This window comes from Amia ocellicauda, chromosome 3 (assembly GCF_036373705.1).
Source record: "Amia ocellicauda isolate fAmiCal2 chromosome 3, fAmiCal2.hap1, whole genome shotgun sequence".
In the NCBI taxonomy this organism is placed as follows: Eukaryota; Metazoa; Chordata; class Actinopteri; order Amiiformes; family Amiidae; genus Amia; species Amia ocellicauda.
Genome location: NC_089852.1, coordinates 23,422,285 through 23,439,451, shown reverse-complemented (window position 1 = coordinate 23,439,451; position 17,167 = coordinate 23,422,285). Strand labels below are relative to the sequence as shown.

The following is a 17,167-nucleotide window of genomic DNA, read 5'->3' as shown; positions in this document are numbered from 1 at the left end:
CTGCCACTCCATTATAGACAGAATACCAGCAGACTGCTTCTTCCCTAAATAGTTCTTGCATAGTTTGGAGCTGTCCTGTTGTAGGAGGAAATTGCAATTCCAATCAAGCGCCGACCACAGGGTATGGCATGACGCTGTAAAATGGAGTGATAGCCTTCCTTCTTCAAGATCCCTTTAACCCTGTACAAATCTCCCACTTTACCACCACCAAAGCACCACCAGACCATCACATTGCCTCCACCATGCTTGACAGATGGCGTCATGCACTCCTCCAGCATCTTTTCATTTGGTCTGCATCTCATGAATGTTCTTCTTTGTGATCCGAACACCTCAAACTTACACTTGTCTGTCCATAACACTTCTTTCCAATCTTCCTCTGTCCAGTGTCTGTGTTCTGTGTTCATCTTAATCTTTTCTTTTTATTGGTCAGTCTGAGATATGGCTTTTTCTTTGCAACTCTGCCGAGAAGGCCAACATCCCGGAGCCGCCTCTTCACTGTTGACGTTGAGACTGGTGTATTGCTGGTACTATTTAATGAAGCTGCCAGTTGAGGACCTGTGAGGCGTCTGTTTCTCAAACTAGACACTCTAATGTATTTGTCCTCTTGCTCAATTGTGCACCGGGGCCTCCCACTCCTCCTTCTATTCTGGTTAGAGCCAATTTGTGCTGTTCTGTGATGGGAGTAGTACACAGCGTTGTACGAGATCTTCAGTTTCATGACAATTTCTCGCATGGGATAGCCTTAGTTTCTCAGAACAAGAATAGACTGACGAGTTTCAGAAGAAAGTTCTCTGTTTCTGGCCATTTTGAGGCTGTAATCGCACCCACAATTGCTGATGGTCCAGATACTCAACTAGTCTAAAGAAGGCCAGTTTCATTGCTTCTTTAATCAGCACATCATTGCAGAAGGGTTTTCTAATGATCAATTAGCCTTTTATAATGATATACTTGGATTAGCAAACACAACGTGCCATTGGAACGGAGGACTGATGGTTGCTGATAATGGGCCTCTGTACGCCTATGTAGATATTCCATTAGAAATCAGCCGTTTCCAGCTACAATAGTCATAAACAACATTAACAATGTCTACACTGTATTTCTGATCAATTTGATGTTATTTTAATGGACAAAAAATGTGCTTTTCTTTTGAAAACAAGGACATTTCTAAGTGACCCCAAACTTTTGAACAGTAGTGTATGTGTGCAAAAGTGCATTAAGCACACAACATGCTTTTGACATTTTGTTTATCAGATTACCATATGCACAGCTAATAATATTGCTAGCAAAGAATGATAACAATAATTAAAAAAAAAATTCAAGTCACCAATCACTCAATCAATATTTTTTCTGTACTTCTCCAGTCGATTTCACAATTTAAGCGCAATAGGCATGTAGCACAAGACGAGATCAATATCTATAAATGTACACTTGCTCATCAGCCCTCAATCAATGCATTCTGGATTGTAAAGACTGTCACAAAATTGTAGAATTTACACAGTATAATTAGCTAAAACCATGAGCAAGTTTTTGGTACATTTGAACTGAAGATGGTTTAGATCAGGAGAAACAGTAGGGCAAATTCTCAAAGTTAATGAAGAAGATACTTGAACACTTGCTCTTGGTAGAAAGTGTCACTTGTCGCCCTGCTACTGAGCTGCAATTCATAATCAGTAATTACTGATCATTAATTTGCTGGAGACACTGGGATTTGGGAGTATGAGGATGGCTCAGCATAAGAGATCCAATGGGGAGAATCCTTAAAGCTAATGAAGAAGATACTTGAATATGTGAGGATTCACAAAGGTGTCTTTCATGGGCTCCCAGTGAAACAGGAGACCCTGTGATTTGGGAGCAGACTATTTGCAGGTGAGAATTACATATTGTGATTGGTGGGTTGGTCAGAGTTGTGATTTGTTTGTCTGGGTCCTGCAGGCCCAGGATATTGTAAAGTACTGCAAGTTCACCTCAAAATGCAAAACTGCCAAGCACAGACACAGCTCAATATTCATGTTTTCATTTGCTTTCATATTTATTGTATGCTGCTGCAATGAGGCACAGTGAGTATACAGAACAAGAGGAGCATCACACCTAATAACATTCCACATGAAAATCTACACACATACAATTTCATTAAACAGCCACAGATGAAGGTAATTTAAATTTTACAAACTTTTAAGAAGTCTACTGGACATCCCCACCTGAGGATGGCTCAGCATAAGAGATCCAATGGGGAGAATCATTAAAGCCAATGAAGAAGATACTTGAATATGTGAGGATTCACAAAGGTGTCTCTCACGGGCTCCCAGTAATCTGCATTGTGTGATCAGTAATAATTTACTCTGAAGTGACACAGAAGACCCTGTGATTTGGGAGCAGACTATTTGCAGGTGTCTTCCACGTTTTTCAGAAGCACTCTGCCATGCCTTTGGTACTGCAGCACATTCCAGTTTAAAACATTGCCCGTGGTGACAGACAACCCTGCATTCAGAGCAGTTATCTCACAGCCTGAAAGCACGTAATCCCACATGTGAACCTCTGTGATCTGTCCCACCAAAGACTGTTGTCTGTCAAAACCCCCACCAAAACTGTCCTGTTCCTGACCTAGGACAATGGAGTGATTCATTAGAGGAATCACCTGCCCAGTTTCCATTTGGTTGCTACTAGATTTCCCATTCACCCACATCATAACAGTTCCACTACTTGACTCCCAGGTGGCACACACTTGAGTCCATCCTGATGCTGGTCTAGTATCCTCTACTGAGAAATTTGTATGTTTGCTGTTTACATACACCGAGTATTTGCCAGGTTTATTTTTCAAGAGGAGAAGTGCATTGGCCTTAGCTAGAGTTGCAAAAGAGAAGAGAGACTGTGCCCGAGTCAGCTTAGAGTTGTATCTCAGGCAGACGGTCGTTGCAGTGAGACTTGGCAGTGTCTCCGGAGTTACTGTCACATAGGTCTTGTTGGATTCCTCTGGGAAGTAGAAAGCTTTCTTGGTCAGATCTGTGGAAATAAGATGTTCTCAATCTGAGTGCAGAGTATTGTATGAAAGCTTGTTAGTTTAACACTTATTTCACTGATGGCTATTCCTGCTTGATTGCCAGTGGTGACAGATAACCCTGCGTTCAGAGCGGATCTGTCAGAGTCTGAAAGCCCATAATCCTACATGTGGACCTCTGTGATCTGTCCCACTAAGGACTGTTTTACAAACCCTCTGAAAAAGAGAGTCTCCCTGCTGGCCAAGGAAAATGGAACCTGAGGGGAAATGTTGAACCACCTGTCCAGTTACATTTTGCTCGGTTCTGGCTTTCCTATTGACTCTCCACTTCCATAGTCCACTACTTCACTCCCAGGTGGCACACACACAAGGACCCACCCTGCTTCTGGTCTAGTGTCACTATCATCAAAGATGTTATCTATACTGTTTACAGTGGCTCTCAAAAATAGTCACCCCCTTGGACTTTTCCACATTTAATTGTGTTACATGAAACATGAAATCAGAATGGATTTAAATTAGGAGTTTTTGCCACTGATCAACACAGAAAATGTCAAAAGTGAAAAATAGAATCTGTCCATTGTTCTAAATGAATTGCAAATACAAAACAGAAAATAATTGTAAAAGTAATCACCCCCTTCAGTCAATATTTGGTAGAGGCACCTTTTGCCGCAATTACAGCCTTGAGTCTATGTGGATAAGTCTCAACCAACTTTTGCACATCTGGACACAGCAATTTTTGCCCATTCTCCTTTACAATATTGTTCAAGCTCCATCAAGTTGGATGGGGACCTTTGGTGAACAGTAATTTTCAATTCTTTCCACATATTCTCAATTGGATTGAGGTCTGGGCTTTGACTGGGCCACTCCAGGACATTTATGTTTCTGTTTTTAAGCCACTGCAGTGTGGCTTTGGCTGTATGTTTGGGGTCATTATCCTGCTGGAAGATAAATCTTAAGTCCCAGGTCTCTTGCAGACTTCAGCATTTTTTCTTCCAGGATTTCTCTGCACTTTTCTATATCCATTTTGCCCTCTATCTTTACAAGATGTCCAGGCCCTGATGCAGAGAAGCATCTCCATAGCATGATGCTGCAGTGCCACCACCATGCTTCACAGTAGAGATGGTGTTCTCAGGATGATGTGTCGTGTTAGGCATGTAGCGCTTAGCGTTGAGGCGAAAAAGCTCTATTTTGGATTCATCCGACCATAGAATCTTCCTCCACTTGGTCTTGGAGTATCCCACATGCCTTCTAGCAAACTCTAGCTGAGATTTGATGTGTTTTTTTTCAACAATGGCTTTTGTTTTGTCACTCTCCCATAAAGGTCACTTTTTTGAAGTACCCGGGCTATTGTTGCAGTAAGCACAGTGTCTCCCAGCTCAGCCGTGGAAGACTATAACTCCTTTAGAGTTGCCATAGGTCTCTTGGTGGCCTCCCTGACTAGTGCCCTTCTCGCCTGAATACTCAGTTTTTGAGGAGGGCCTGATCTAGGCAGATTCACAGTTGTGCCATATTCTCTCCATTCCTAATAATGGAATTTACTGTGCTCTGGGAGATATTCAATGCCTTGGAAATGTTCTTATATCCTACCTCTGATTAGTGCTTTTGAAGAACCTTATTCCGGATTTGCATTGAATGTTCCTTCATCTTCATGATGTAGTTTTTGTTAGGAATTGTACTAACCAACTGTGGGACCTCCCAGAGACAGGTGTATTTAACCTGAAATCATGTGACACACCTTAATTGCACAGAGGTGGACTCCATTAAACTAATTAAAACTTCTAAAGACAATTGATTTCACCATAGCTCAATCAGGTGTGTCATAGCAAAGGGTGTAATTACTTATGCATTCAATTATTTTCTGTTTTGTATTTGTAATTAATTTAGAACAATTTGCAGATTCTATTTTTCACTTTGACATTATGGACATTTTGTGTTGATCTGTGGCAAAAACTCCTGATTAAATCCATTCTGATTTCATGTTGTAACACAATGAAATGTGGAAAAGTCCAAGGGGGGTGTATACTTTTGAGAGTCACTGTACAACAAAGCTGACAGTAGAGTGGTATTTGTAGAGCAAAAGGACTCTGTCATTAGCTGGGGTTGCCAAAGAGAAGAGACCTAGGACCTAGTCAGACTAGAGCTTTATCTCAGGTGGATAGTAGATGCAGTGAGAGGTTTCCCCCGTCTTTGGAATTAGTGGAATCAAGTGCTGTCAGATTCCTCTGGGAAGCAGTAGCTTTCCCTTTCAGATCTGTGGACATAGCATTTGCTTGTTATGAGCGCTGTCTATTATATAGAACTGTGTGAAAAGGCAATATGTCCTATCCTGTAGAAACTGTAGAAATGAAGCAGCAAATCCTTTTCTCAGGCCATCCTAAAGACAAAGTGCTGGAATAGCCTGTTTGATATTAATGAGTATTATAGCCTACTGCCATAAACAGTGCTATCATTAAGCAGGTCCAGTACAGGGCCCTGCCACAGTAAAATGAGCAGACTTGATCTAGAGATAATTCAATATTGTGCACAACACTAAGCACAAAATAGAGCACACACAAACCAGCAGTGTGTGGTAGCAGATGTTCACACAGGATGCTGATATTTATTTCCTACACACTCAACTTTAATTAATACCATTAATAATATTGACAATAGGATGGACACAAGAAGTCAGACTTGTGTGACAGTTTACTAAAGAACTGGATATAGACTTCAGCTTTGTGATGATGGGCCTGGTAATGTGGCTACAACACAGAGGTGTTCTTATGAAACTGGGTCAGAGAAGTCAGGAGCCAGGTCTCTGATCAGAGCTATGCACTGGGCTGAACTTTAGGCTTTTAAAAATCTGGTATATCATCATAATAATCATATCTGAATGTGATGATCATAACTTACCTTTAGAACAGGGGAATGTGGATGATATCCAGTCCTGTTTTTCCCTCTGCAATTCACTAATCAAATCAGACTGGAATACATCTAAACACAGAGACAAACATTTAACATTGTAAAATACAAAGATCCATCCATCTCTTATTAATAATTATGCAGTGACTACAGGGCCATTTAGAGTAGCCAATCAACCTAAGCAGCCTGTCTTTTCGAGAAAACTGGAAACTGGAGCACCCAGAGAAAACCCACACAGCCATGGGGAGAACATGCAAATTGCACACAGGCAGTCAGTCATGGTCAGAACTGAACTCAAGTCCCAAGTTCCCCTCCCCCCAAGAAATTACAAACTTGTTTTTTAGTTGCATTCATGTACTGTGGTTTTAAATAAATGTAATGTATGATAATTTACAAGAAACATTAGTTACAACTATCTTCTGCAGTAAATCTGTACATTTCATAAACGCACAAAGCTAATTAACTTTTAGCTCTAGCTTTAGGACAGTTTTACACATTACTTAATACACACTGGAAGTATACTCACACAGAGCTCCTAGCACTGTAGTGGCACCCAGTAGGAGACCACACAGGATGGAGAGCAGCAAAACAGCCACTCGATAGTAACATAAGGTGCTGTCCATGCTCTTCACAGCAGCTGGCAGGAAAACAAGGGTATTAATGATAGAGGAAGGTCCAAAGGGGTCACTTCCCTTCAGTGTTTTACCACAACGTGATTCCCGAGGGGGTCAGGTAAAAGTTTCTTTAGACATTCATTCATTAATTATTATATCTAATTAAATTATTACCTAAACCCATATTTCAATATAGTCAAAACCTTCCCTGTAAACTGAGCCTAGAATTACATATTAGAATGATGTACGAGAGATAAAACTCCAGATGACTTACCTGTGGATTGGTGTAAAGTTGTGTATATATCATCTTCTGCAGTTTTCTGCAGTCCACTGCATGTGTTCTGTAGCTCCATCGTTGGTGTGCAGGATGGCCAAGCTGCTAGTGAACGCTGAGTTTATAAAGCATCTACTTTATAAAGAAGGTTGTGGCAAGAGAGAGGTGAAATATATACCCCCACTACCGCCTCCCACCACATGTACAGAACAGACATTTGCTGAATTTTCTCCTGTAATTATCTATACACAACATTGATATCCTGAAATACACTTGTGAAATTCTGTGCTTCCCTTTTTTGATGTATTCTTTGATTGCAACACGAGAAGCCATTCTTATCTTGAGCTGACTTGTTCGTAGTTCTGAAGTACCTCTCACACGCAGAACCACTGGTTAGCAATGATAGTGTGAAACACTAATTATATTAGTACACTTCAAACCTTTATTAAATTAGTCTTTTCCCCACTCATAGTTTCTAGCCCCAGTGTCCCCACTAACACTGCCCTCACACAAACTGGATAATATATGTATATATTTTTATTAACTACATTATTATAATAATAATAATAATAATAATAATAATAATAATAATAATAATAATTATTATTATTATTATTATTATTATTATTATTATTATTATTATTTCTTGGCAGATGCCCTTATCCAGGACGACTTATAAAATAAGCACAATACAAAGTGCAATAATACAGTTCAGTACAAGGCATCAAACATTACAAATTCAAATTTACATAATACAAAGCAATTCAAAGCATAATACATTTTACAAATTCCAATGTACACAAGTTTTTATTTTATAAACATGCAGTGACAAAATGCAATGCAACAGTTGCACTGACAATCCTGGATTGATTATTTCCTCTTATTATTGGTAAGTACCTTGACAAATTCTAGAAGGCATGCGGTACAGGGCGCTATAAACATGAGCAGCTTTTGGTACATCTCAGAACTGAAGAGAAAACGTGCGCGGGGTGTAATGTCTGACTATACTGTAACCCTACTAACAGTATTATATTGATTATATATGTATTTATTTTGTAGATGTCTTAATGTATGGAAATGGGATCTCTAGCATATACCTAGGACTTAACTCACACAGAGAATTGGAATATTCTTATTTGTCATTGGAGGTTGTTATCTGAAATATCACAAAAATATACATATATTGTGTCTAGAGATGTGTTTTTTATGCTAAGTTCTGTAAATTACCAGTGCAGATATGTCTTATTGGCAGGATAACCGCAGAGAACTCCCCATACTAGTGACAACCAGTAGGAGGCAGCACAGCCACTACATAGTAATGTAATTCATTACTAGTACTAATTGCAGGAGCTGACAGGAAAACAAAGAAATGGTTTTGAATTGTTACAGTTTAAACGTCATATTTATGGGGCTACATTTCTGGCTAACTCATGTGTAAGCTTCGTATTATTTATTTTGCAGCAAACGGAGAAAAACAATAAACTGATTAAAAATAGGAAATGGTAGTTTAGAAAAACAATCTCTCGATATTTAACTTTCTAGATGTTCAGCACCAAGTTCCTTCAAGAGTATTAGTGAAAGAGAAAGGGGTAACATTTCTTCAATTCAATGTGTCAAAATCCCGTTTCTTATATTTAACATATGTGGGATATACTTTATTCTTTAGTCTGCAATCTATATATTTTTAAGTACATGTTCACAATATATGGAGAGGACCCATTTTAATCTAAATATATAAAATTACTATATGGATTAGAGACTAAAATACATTTCAGATATATCCCACATATTCTAAACATACACAAGGACCAAGTTTAGTCAAAAATCTAAAAAGATGAAATTCCTATATTTATACCATACCATACAAAATGCAGGCCTGATTGTATGCAGACAGAATAAGAAGTTTCATACTTATCTTTCTATGAATAGGATGTAAAACAATTCATAGTACCAAGCCTGTGAGGTCTCCTTAAAATAAAAGAAGCCCCACCCTTACCCTCCTGTAGCCAGATGGGAGGTGGATTCTCTGTCTATAAATTGGTGGCGTCTGAATGTGGAAGAGTGCCGAGAGTCTGACATTTGACAGAGTGGTAGGATGCTGTGGCTCCTGGCCCTTAGGTGTCTAGGGAGTCAGGGGAACAATAGGGGGGTTTATTCCTAGTGTAGTGCAGCTCAATTCCAGCTCAATTTCAGTTCAATTTCTCTGACTTCTGAATTCAACACGACTTACATGGACTACTTCCCAGTTCCATCAATTGTGAGTGAATTGCCATTTGTATCTTTTGTTTACTTTGAACTGTTTTTTATATGTCCCTGCCAAGTGAAACCTCTGAGAAAACAATTCATGGCTTATGCTAAAGGTTTAAAGGCTACAATGAAAAGGAGTCCATTATGCTCCACACCCCTTCTCCAATCACAAAACTATCCTTCTGATAATTTCTTGAAGCCTCCGATGGTTTGTTCAATACATTATGAATTTGTGTAAAGAGCACATCATAATTTCAATATCATTTCTGTACTAAAGATATAATCATATCTAGTCAATAAACAGACTTTGTTGAAATAAATTCAGGAGAACAGAGGATGCAAGTTGTTTTTGGCCTGTGCACAAAACTGTTTGGTTCGAAGTAACCAAAAAACACATGTGAAAGATGTAAAAAAAATTAAAATCTGAAGTGAAAGGAGTGGCAAGTCACAAAGACTGAACTATTCTACATTTGTTTTTTACTAAATACAAAGACATCTATACTGAGGCTGGTTACATCCCTCCATGGAATCTGCAAGGAAATTCCCACTGGGAATAAACCCCCTATTGTTCTCCTGACTCCGTAGACACTTTATATAAGGGCCAGGAGCCACAGCACCCTGCCACTTTGTCAGATGTCAGACTCTCAGCACTCAGCCCCCGACATGGAGATGACAGCCATTCCTGATGCCATTCAGAGGCCACCGATTTATAGACACACAGATAATCTACCTCCCACGCAGCCACAGGAGGGTAAGTGTGGGACTTCTTTTATTGACTGTTATTATAATTTATCTTTTCTGTAAATCGCAGATACATTCTTTTAATGGAAGGAGTATAAGATATTGTTTATACAGTGTTGTCAATGTCAACCAAGGACAATATGCATTTATTCAGTCCAAAAGTATCTGACTTTAAAATGGCAACAGTGTCATTCAAGAGTGTTTCCTGGTTTTTCTGACAGCTCCTGTGAAGAGCACCAACAGTACATTAAGTTACTATCGACTTGCTGTGCTGCTTCTTACCATCCTGTGCTGCCTACTCTTGGGTGCCACTATAGTGCTGGGAGTTCTGTGTGAGTATATTGCGAATATGTATACAGTAATTTGAATTTACTGCAGAATTTAGTTGTAGTTGATATTTCTAGCATTTTATCTTACATTAAACATATAGTATAGTATATAGTACTATAGTACTCATGCTGAACCATGATTTTATTTTGGTGAAGATGACAACACATTTCTAAATTATACACAGATCAGCCATAACATTATGATCACTGACAGGTGAAGTGAATAACACTGATAATCTCGTTATCATGGCACCTGTCAGTGGTTGGGATATATTAGGCAGCAAGTGAACAGTTCATCCTCAAAGTTCAAGGCTCATTGATGCACGTGGGGAGCGATCCAACAGACGAGCTACTGTAGCTCAAATTGCTGAAAAAGTTCATGCTGGTTCTGATAGAAAGGTGTCAGAACACACAGTGCATCTCAGTTTGTTGCGTATGGGGCTGCGTAGCCGCAGACCAGTCAGGGTGCGCATGCTGACCCCTGTCCACTGCCAAAAGCACCTACAATGGGCACGTGAGCATCAGAACTGGACCACGGAGCAATGGAGGAAGGTGGCCTGGTCTGATGAATCACGAGTTCAAAGTGTTGACTTGGCCTCCAAATTCCCCAGATCTCAATCCAATCGAGCATCTGTGGGATGTGCTGGACAAACAAGTGCGATCCATGGAGGCCCCACTTCCAACTTACAGGACTTAAAGGGTCTTGATGCCAGATACCACAGCACACCTTCAGAGGTCTAGTGGAGTCCATGCCTCGACGGGTCAGGGCTATTTTGGTGTATATACAGTACTTTGCAAAAGTTTTAGGCAGGTGTGAAAAAATGTTGTGAAGTAAGAATGCTTTCAAAAATAGACAATAGATTATATTTATCAATTTATCAGTGAGTGACCACCCTTTGCCTTCAAAACACCATAATTCTTCGAGGTACACTTGCACAAAGTCAGGCGTATAGTCAGGTGTATGATTAAACAATTATACCAAACAGGTACTAATGATCATCAATTCTATATGTAGGTTGAAACACAATCATTAACTGAAACAGAAACAGCTGTGTAGGAGGAATAAAACTGGGTGAGGAACAGCCCAACTCAACTAACAAGGTGAGGTTGCTGAAGAGTTTACTGTCAAAAGTCATACACCATGGCAAGACTGAGCACAACAACAAGACACAAGGTAGTTATACTGCATCAGCAAGGTCTCTCCCAGGCAGACATTTGAAGGCAGACAGGGGTTTCCAGATGTGCTGTCCAAGCTCTTTTGAAGAAGCACAAAGAAATGGGCAACGTTGAGGACCGTAGACGCAGTGGTCAACCAAGGTAACTTACTTCAGCAGATGAAAGGCACATCATGCTTACTTCCCTTCGCAATCAGAAGATGTCCAGCAGTGCCATCAGCTCAGAACTGGCAGAAAACAGTGGGACCCTTGTACACCCATCTATTGTCTGGTCAGAAGTTGCCTTCATGGAAGACTTGCGGCCAAAAAGCCATACCTCTGATGTGGCAACAAGGCCAAGTGACACAACTATGCATGAAAACACAGGAACTGGGGTGAAGGAAAATGGCAGCAGGTGCTCTGGTCAAAATCTGAAATGTGAAATATTTGGCTGTAGCAGAAGGCAGTTTGTTAGCCGAAGGGCTGGAGAGCGGTACATGAATGAGTGTCTGCAGGCAACAGTGAAGCATGGTGGAGGTTCCTTGCAAGTTTGGGGCTGCATTTCTGCAAATGGAGTTGGGGATTTGGTCAGAATAAATGGTCTCCTCAATGCTGAGAAGAACAGGCAGATACTTATCCATCATGCAATACCATCAGGGAGGCATCTGATTGGCCCCACATTTTTTCTGCAGCATGACAACGACCCCAAACATACAGCGAAAGTCAGAACTATCTTCAGTGTAAAGAAGAACAAGGAGTCTTGGAAGTGATGATTTGGCCCCCAAAGAGCTCCGATCTCAACATCATTGAGTCTGTCTGGGATTACATCAAGAGAGAGAAGCAACTGAGGCTGCCTAAATCCACAGAAGAACTGTGGTTAGCTCTCCAAGATCTTTGGGCCAACCTACCTGCCAAGTTCCTTCAAAACCTGTGTGCAAGTGTACCTAGAAGAATTGATGCTGATTTGGAGGCAAAAGGTGGTCACACCAAATATGAATTTGATGTAGAATTTTCTTCTGTTCACTCACTTTGCATTTAGTTAATTGATAAATATAATCTATTAACATTTTTTGAAAACATATTTTTGAAAGCACTTACTTTACAGCATTTTTTCACACCTGCCTAAAGCTTTTGCACGGTACTGTGTGTGTGTGTGTGTGTGTATATGTATATATACACACACACACACACACACACACACACACACACACATATATATATATTGTAATGTTCTATTGAAATCAGTAAATCAAATGCATCACACATGCTGCATATTAAAGCATTTAATCCATTTGATTGATTTCTGTATATTTTTCAGATAATTTAGAATGCAATTGAAAAAGATGCCTTTTCTAATTCTCTGTTGGAGGAGAAACGTGAGTATAAAAATCTGAGCAGCAAATACAGAACTCTGTCTGACTCCGCTAGTGACAACAGACATCGGCAACCTCTCTGACACAAAGATCAAACTAAAGATCGAAAACCACTAGAGATACGGTTGTCCTACTAGATGACAGAGAACAAGAAAATTGGACTTGATAATGAACACCACAGAGCGGTCAGTCAGAGACTCTGTATTAAATTAACACTACCTCCCCCTTTTCTACAGGTAAGCTGTGTGTCATACATAGTTATTATCAACAAATGTAGATATTTTGATGTAACCGCTTCTTGAAACATACAGTATTTACACAAAAGCACACCCTGTAAAACAAATAACTGTCTCCTTATTTCTCTTTCACAACTTAATGAACATTGCATGGGGAAAAAGAGCCCCTAAAGACATTGAAATGTACTCACATGGTGGTTATGGTTATCTTCAAATCTACAATACCTTAAGACACAGAAACACAGGTAACTTAGAAGGCAATGATTGATCAGTTATGATATCAGATAAAGCCTGTCTATCTCTGTCTCCGTTCTGGTTGTTTTCTTGAGAAAAATACAGCTCATGAGAAAAAGTCAAAAAGAGAAAACTGTCAAAACGTGTAAAAAAGGTGAGTTTCCATTTTCACACGCAAAATATTATTTCTATGTCAGTTCATTCCATTTTACATTTGCTATTTTGTCCTCTTAAATTATGTATTGCTCTCCTTGCACAAGCTCCCCTTCAGCAACTAAATTAGGCTCATCACCTGTTTACTTTGTTAGCAGGAAAAGTCATCAGAGCAGTCCGTGTTTAAGTATCATGCAGTTGCACTGAGATTGAAAACATCTTGTTTCCACAGATCTGACCAAGAAAGCTTTCGACTTCCCAGAAGAATCTGACAACATTCAACATTACCACCAGAGACATGACACGTCTCACTGCAACGACCGTCTGCCTGAGATTCAACTCGGGCACAGTCTCTCTTCTCTTTTGCAACTCTGGCTAAGGACAATGCACTTCTCCTGTTTAAAACTAAACCTGTCAAATACTCAGTTTCTGTAAACAATATAGATATACATTTCTCAGTAGAGGATACGAGACCGGTATCAGGATGGACTCAAGTGTGTGCCACCTGGGAGTCAAGTAGTGGAAACGTTACGATATGGGTGAATGGGAAATCTAGTAGCAACCAAATGAAAACTGGGCAGGTGATTCCTCTAATGAATCATTCCATTGTCCTAGGTCAGGACCAGGACAGTTTTGGTGGGTTTTTTAACGAGTGGAACAGATCACAGAAGTCCACATGTGGGATTATGTGCTTTCAGGCTGTGAGATAACTGCTCTGAATGCAGGGTTGTCTGTCACCACGGGCAATGTTTTAAACTGGAATGTGCTGCAGTACCAAAGGCATGGCAGAGTGCTTCTGAAAAACGTGGAAGACACCTGCAAATAGTCTGCTCCCAAATCACAGGGTCTCCTGTGTCACTTCAGAGTAAATTATTACTGATCACACAATGCAGATTACTGGGAGCCCGTGAGAGACACCTTTGTGAATCCTCACATATTCAAGTATCTTCTTCATTGGCTTTAATGATTCTCCCCATTGGATCTCTTATGCTGAGCCATCCTCAGGTGGGGATGTCCAGTAGACTGCTTATAATTTAAATTACCTTCATCTGCGGCTGTTAAATGAAATTGTATGTGTGTAGATTTTCATGTGGAATGTTATTAGGTGTGATGCTCCTCTTGTTCTGTATACTCACTGTGCCTCATTGCAGCAGCATACAATAAATATGAAAGCAAATGAAAACATGAATATTGAGCTGTGTCTGTGCTTGTGTCACGTCCTCCTTGACTTTCCCTTGCTACACTCCCCCCTGTTGCCACTAGATGTCATCCTTGCTCCCTTTCTCCAGTATTTTCACTTATTGAATCATTGCTTCTTCCTACCTGCACTAATCACCGCACCTGTCCCTTGTTTTCCTGCCCTACATCCACTCTATATAATCCCTTCATGCCCTTTACTTCCCGCGAAGTATTGTTCATGCTCCAGTATCAATTCCAAGCCTTTTGTCTCCTTATTGCCTTTGTTTTATTGACCTTTACTACTCCTTCACGACTCCTGATTTCATGATTTCCTTCCCTGCACTGTTTGCCTGATCTCAGACCTCTTGCCTGCCTCTTTGACCAAGCCTCTCAGATTCTCCTTTGACATTTGACCTCAGATCTGGCCTTGGACTCCTCTCACTCTGCATCTGGGTCCCCTTCCTACGGTAGCCTCCCCGTTACAGAATACTTCTCCATGGCTTCGGACCCAGCGGAGCAGACTGAACTCAAGGCTACAGTCGCCGCCCAGAGTCGCGTGTTGAGGAAACACGACCAGATGATTCAACAAGTGGAGTCAACCCTGGATCGCCTTCTGAAACTTCTTGACTCGACAACACCTGCTCCTCTGGTTTCCTCTACAGCAGCTGCCCCGGCACCTTCACCTGTACTTGAGAGCAAAACCATTCGTTTTGCCGTTCCCAATAGATATGATGGTTCCCCAGAAGGCTGCGAAGGCTTCCTATTACAATGCTCCCTGTACTTCTCCCATCAGCCGACAGCCTTTCCCAGCGACTCCGCTAAGACCGCCTTTATAATTACGCTCTTAACCAGTAAAGCACTCCAATGGGCCTCTGCAGTCTAGACACAGCAAGGACGCATAACACGCTCCCTTAATGCATTCCTGGGACACTTCAAAGATGTCTTTAATCACCCAGTGGATGGCACGCTGGCAAACAGCTCCTCATGTTAGATCAAGGCTCTTCCTCGGCAGCCGACTAAGCTCTTAATTTCTGTACATTGGCTGATAGCAGTGGAGGGAATGAGGTAGGGTATGCAATCTTTTCCAGAAACATTTTTTGTTATACTGGTTGAAAGTCTCTTCACATCCTGATAGCAATCAATAATTTAAGTGGTCTAAATGTAAATATATATATATATATACACTCACCTAAAGGATTATTAGGAACACCTGTTCAATTTCTCATTATTGCAATTATCTAATCAACCAATCACATGGCAGTTGCTTCAATGCATTTAGGGGTGTGGTCCTGGTCAAGACAATCTCCTGAACTTCAAACTGAATGTCTGAATGGGAAAGAAAATTGATTTAAGCAATTTTGAGCGTGGCATGGTTGTTGGTGCCAGACGGGCCGGTCTGAGTATTTCACAATCTGCTCAGTTACTGGGATTTTCACGCACAACCATTTCTAAGATTTACAAAGAATGGTGTGAAAAGGGAAAAACATCCAGTATGCGGCAGTCCTGTGGGCGAAAATGCCTTGTTGATGCTAGAGGTCAGAGGAGAATGGGCCGACTGATTCAAGCTGATAGAAGAGCAACTTTGACTGAAATAACCACTCGTTACAACCGAGGTATGCAGCAAAGCATTTGTGAAGCCACAACCCGTACAACCTTGAGGCGGATGGGCTACAACAGCAGAAGACCCCACCGGGTACCACTCATCTCCACTACAAATAGGAAAAAGAGGCTACAATTTGCACAAGCTCACCAAAATTGGACAGTTGAAGACTGGAAAAATGTTGCCTGGTCTGACGAGTCTCGATTTCTGTTGAGACATTCAGATGGTAGAGTCAGAATTTGGCGTAAACAGAATGAGAACATGGATCCATCATGCCTTGTTACCACTGTGCAGGCTGGTGGTGGAGGTGTAATGGTGTGGGGGATGTTTTCTTGGCACACTTTAGGCCCCTTAGTGCCAATTGGGCATCGTTTACATGCCACGGCCTACCTGAGCATTGTTTCTGACCATGTCCATCCCTTTATGACCACCATGTACCCATCCTCTGATGGCTACTTCCAGCAGGATAATGCACCATGTCACAAAGGTCGAATCATTTCAAATTGGTTTCTTGAACATGACAATGAGTTCACTGTACTAAACTGGCCCCCACAGTCACCAGATCTCAACCCAATAGAGCATCTTTGGGATGTGGTGGAACTTCGAGCTTCGTGCCCTGGATATGCATCCCACAAATCTCCATCAACTGCAAGATGCTATCCTATCAATATGGGCCAACATTTCTAAAGAATGCTTTCAGCACCTTGTTGAATCAATGCCACGTAGAATTAAGGCAGTTCTGAAGGCGAAAGGGGGTCAAACACAGTATTAGTATGGTGTTCCTAATAATGCTTTAGGTGAGTGTATATATATATATATATATATATATATATATATATATATATATATATATCTTCTGTGGAAGGGACAGGACTAAAAAAGGATTGACCAATCATTGCATTCGGTCCGAATGTAATGATAGGATGTCCTTCCTGTCTGCCAATCCATATTTGTTTACCGCCCCGCAACTTGTTCATGCAGACAATCACACGTCATCAGCGCGGGAACCTTGATGCTGTGCAGAGCGAGCGCGAGAATGAAAGGCGAGCCGCAGCTACTTTTTTAAAAAACATAATAACCGTAAATAAGTTGTTTACGCTCGTTATTATTGTAATGTCTAACCTGTGAATGAGACAT

General features: G+C 40.7%; 1 protein-coding gene and 1 pseudogene across 1 annotated transcript; one reads left to right on the top strand and one right to left on the bottom strand.

Moving 5' to 3' along the window:
* Window positions 1-2,004: 2,004 nt before the first annotated feature.
* LOC136747278 (mucosal pentraxin) lies at window positions 2,005-7,016 on the bottom strand. Its single transcript, XM_066700214.1, has 4 exons — window positions 6,785-7,016; window positions 6,423-6,533; window positions 5,888-5,968; window positions 2,005-3,000 (listed from the first exon to the last, which is right to left on the bottom strand). The coding sequence occupies exons 1-4, from the start codon at window positions 6,861-6,863 to the stop codon at window positions 2,378-2,380; spliced, it is 894 nt and encodes a 297-aa protein (XP_066556311.1). The 5' UTR covers window positions 6,864-7,016; the 3' UTR covers window positions 2,005-2,377.
* A 2,626-nt stretch (window positions 7,017-9,642) lies between these two features.
* LOC136747277 (C-reactive protein-like) lies at window positions 9,643-14,440 on the top strand (annotated as a pseudogene).
* The last annotated feature ends 2,727 nt before the right edge of the window (window positions 14,441-17,167 follow it).